The 3517-nt window shown below is 34.6% G+C and overlaps 1 protein-coding gene across 1 annotated transcript; it reads right to left on the bottom strand.

Annotated features, from left to right (window-relative positions):
• Positions 1-556: 556 nt before the first annotated feature.
• On the bottom strand, positions 557-2996 carry LOC104103930 (F-box protein At4g18380-like). The gene is made up of 2 exons (XM_009611898.4): positions 2022-2996; positions 557-1022 (listed from the first exon to the last, which is right to left on the bottom strand). Exons 1-2 carry the CDS (start codon positions 2873-2875, stop codon positions 761-763), a joined length of 1116 nt encoding a protein of 371 aa, XP_009610193.1. The 5' UTR covers positions 2876-2996; the 3' UTR covers positions 557-760.
• Positions 2997-3517: the final 521 nt, after the last annotated feature.

Genomic DNA, 3517 nt, shown 5'->3' with positions numbered 1-3517 from the left:
AACCCACGGCTGCTACTCTTCGGGTGCGTTGCTCACTGTGCAATAGCTCGTAAACTACACAGGTTATATAAATTGCACTAGGCAAGCTCGGCACGATGAGCTCTTACTGAGGAGGTTGCTGATGTGGGGAATTGATCTCAGATCTCCCATGTGGGAAACCACTAACCCAACCCTTTGTGGGCCGAAAGTGTAATTTTGCCTGCCGGAAAACGTGAAAAAGAAGACACATAGGAAAAAGTGTGATACAAGACAATAGAACCGAGGAACCAATTGTATGACTGTACCTAAGAAGTATGATCGGTTGAATGAGATCTCTACTATTATTCTATACTAGTCTTCGTAAGATCGAGATTAAATATTTTCATTCGCGATACACTAAAGAACAATTTTTCTAAGAGCAAAAAGTCAAATCAGTTTGCGCACGTTTCAACCATGGGCACCTACATATTCCACACATAAAACACATACATGTATCGAATAATATACTTACCGAAATTTACGACAATGAGGAAACAAATACCTATTAAACTTTTTCTGCTTTTGGTGGGATTCAAAATAATAATAATAACCTGTTATCTTCATTTCAGTTTCTTAATTTACAAGGGGAAAAAATTATAAGCAGATTTCAGATAATAAACAAAAAAAATTGTAACAAATAACTTAGGAAATCATTCAAAACTTATACAAGTCTCTTCACAACAAAACTGTATTTACTCAAAACCAAAAGAAAAATGTTCAAAATCAACTTCAATAGGCAGATTCAAAAGGAATTCATTTCAAGGCTGTAACTCCTTTTCAACTTCACCAACTCTTTCGCAACTTCATCAAACACCTTCCCTTCCTTCCCTTCTCCGGCAAAACCAAATCCTCCGGCCACCAAATCTCTGCCGTCATCCGCCTTGCTCCACTCCTCCACCGGCCTTATCACCACAAGCGTCGCCCCCTTCGTCGTGCAACCTTTCGCAGGCAACTCTAGCTCCGGCACGTACCACATTTTCACCTTCAATGCCGGCACCTTCGACCTAAACAACAATAACAACGTAGATTTAGTCCCAAACAAATTGAAGCCAATTATACAGAGGCGGATCCAAGATTTCGAGAACATTGGTGCATCATTGATACTTCAGGAAAACCAAAATAAAAGGATGCGTTGCTGTCAAAAAAAAAAAAGGAAAAGAAAGGCTTAAGAATAAGAAATTAAATCAGTATTTTTGAAGGGATTTGATCCCATGACCTTAAGTTAGCAAGAAATAAGGGGTCAAGACCAATGAACCACTTTGCCTCTTTTGATCATGGGTGTCATCTAGTAATAATAAGTCATTTTTTATAAAATTATGTACATAATATATTTGATATCGTCGGAGGACCACGGGTTCACGTGAACCACGATTTACACCGTGGATCCCCCTGCAATTATATGATATCTCATTAACCATATTTCTTCATTTAAATTCATCTCCGTCAATATTACATTAAACAAAAATAAAAGTAAAAATATAACATACTACTACTACTAAAAATAATAATAAAAGGGAATCTTGACGCACGGTAAAAGTTGATGTCGTGTGAACATGAGTTCATAGGTTTAAACTGCAAAAACAACCTTTTGTAAAAATATAAGGTAAACCCGCAAGGGTTAACTGAGTTTGTTGGATGGGTGATTTCCCATATGGAAGACCTGGAATCGATTTCCCTGCTCCTCAGTCAAAGTTCGTCGCACTGGGCTTGCCGAGTGCGATTTACATTTGCGAGTTATTACACAGTGAGCAGGTTACCCAGCCTGCACCCAAAGGATAGCAACTAGGTGTTTCCCTCGTAATTTTTCAAAAGAAAAAATAGAAGGTAAAGTTGTATATATCATATGGTCCTGCCCTTTTTCGAACCTGGCAATAAAGCGAAAACTTAATGCAGTGCACTACCCTTCTACTCTGACTACTAATAATAACAGTGAAAAACAAAACATATATTAGAAGTTCTCTCTATTTTTATTAGCATATAAATCTTTGGAAATGCTAAAATACCTGTTGGGCGAAAATACCCTCGTATTTCTCCTCATTTCTTCTACTTGTTCGCAATTCATAGAACAAATTCCTTGACCAATATCGTCCGTAATCGCTACTTTTTCGAGCATTTTCTTCTCCTTAATCGTTTCTTCTAATAAACAATGCCGCGTTGATGCTGCTATTAAACACGAAATTATCCACACAATTCGCAATTTCAACTCATCGTTTGACATTCGCAGCGTTTCTTCTACCGAATCGCCTCGTTGTATGATACCAAAATTTTCACTTTCGGTTTCGGTTTCTCCTCCGCTGTGATTTTCATGAATAGGAGAAATTGACGTTCCTCCGACGATCAAACAATGTTTCAATTGGCTTCCGAACTCTGCTTTCCATTTCAGCAACGGCTCGTCGGAATTTTTCAAACCAATATTTTCGCCGGCGGCAAGTCGAATGTCTAATTGCTTGATTTCGCTGAAATTTCTAAGAATTTCAGCAGGAGAAGTATAAGAACAAGTACAATTACAATTATAGCCAGCAGTTTTCTGGCTAAAAGTATAAGGAATTGGTATACAAATTGGGTTCCATTTTGTAATTTGACGAAGAAAAAACCGAAAGGGTTTGAGAAAAACTCTGTTGAAAAATCGAAAAAGTTGATTTCTATTGGAATTTGATGATTTGTGGTGATTTTGGGGTGGAATTTTGAGGGAAATATTTTGTGTTTGGGTAATGAGAGAGTGGAAACGTTTACAAAGAGATGAAAAAATGCAAAGGGATTTACAATCTTGAACTTTGTCAAAGATTGTTAGCACAATGGCATCAGGTAAACGATCAAACAAATCTTCATTTTCTTCTGCAGCAAAAATAGTTGACATATTCTTCTTCTTTTTCGCCTTTTTTTTGTTCTTGTTGTGTTATTTTTTTGTTATTTATGTATGGAGGTTTTTGGATATGGGGTTTTGTTGTAGGGTTTTCTAGAATGAAAAGTGAAGACATTTACGCGTGAAGATATTTATATAAATGATCAAGTAGCCTTTGATGCCTCGGTCCATCGAAATTCATCACTTTATCGCTTTGATTTATTTAATAAATAAAATAAAATAAAATAAAAAATTATAAAGTATAGTCATTTATCTCTCTATTTGCCCAATAAAAGAAAAACTATAAAGTATATGGTTCTTTAAAATAATAATCGATAAAATATATAATTTTTTATATATAATATATATTTTTATATATATATTATTTTTGATATTTAAATAATTTTTTTTGTTTTAATTTTTTTGAGTCGATAATTTATTGAAAATAGTCTTTCTATTTTTATTAAATAAGGATAAAGCCTGCATATATATTATTATTTTTCAAATTTCTTTTTATAAAAATATATTAAATTTATTATTAATATTGTTATATAATTATTTTTGATCGAATGGACTAATCGTGTAACTTGCTTACAATAGAGGGGAGATGTTTTATAGATGTACATTGTACACGTTTTTGGGAGCGTGGCTGTTTTT

Source organism: Nicotiana tomentosiformis, chromosome 1, assembly GCF_000390325.3.
Source record: "Nicotiana tomentosiformis chromosome 1, ASM39032v3, whole genome shotgun sequence".
NCBI classification, from domain to species: Eukaryota; Viridiplantae; Streptophyta; class Magnoliopsida; order Solanales; family Solanaceae; genus Nicotiana; species Nicotiana tomentosiformis.
The sequence above is the reverse complement of the archived record's forward strand: the minus strand, read 5'-3'. Positions and strand labels throughout refer to the sequence as shown.

What these genes read in the sequence shown, in the direction of transcription:
- LOC104103930 (XM_009611898.4), bottom strand. Translation starts at nt 2,875, where the DNA reads ATGTCAACTATTTTTGCTGCAGAAGAAAATGAAGATTTGTTTGATCGT. An exon ending in AGGGTATTTTCGCCCAACAG is followed by an intron (nt 1,023 to 2,021) that starts GTATTTTAGCAT and finishes ATTGTTGTTTAG; the next exon opens with GTCGAAGGTGCCGGCATTGA.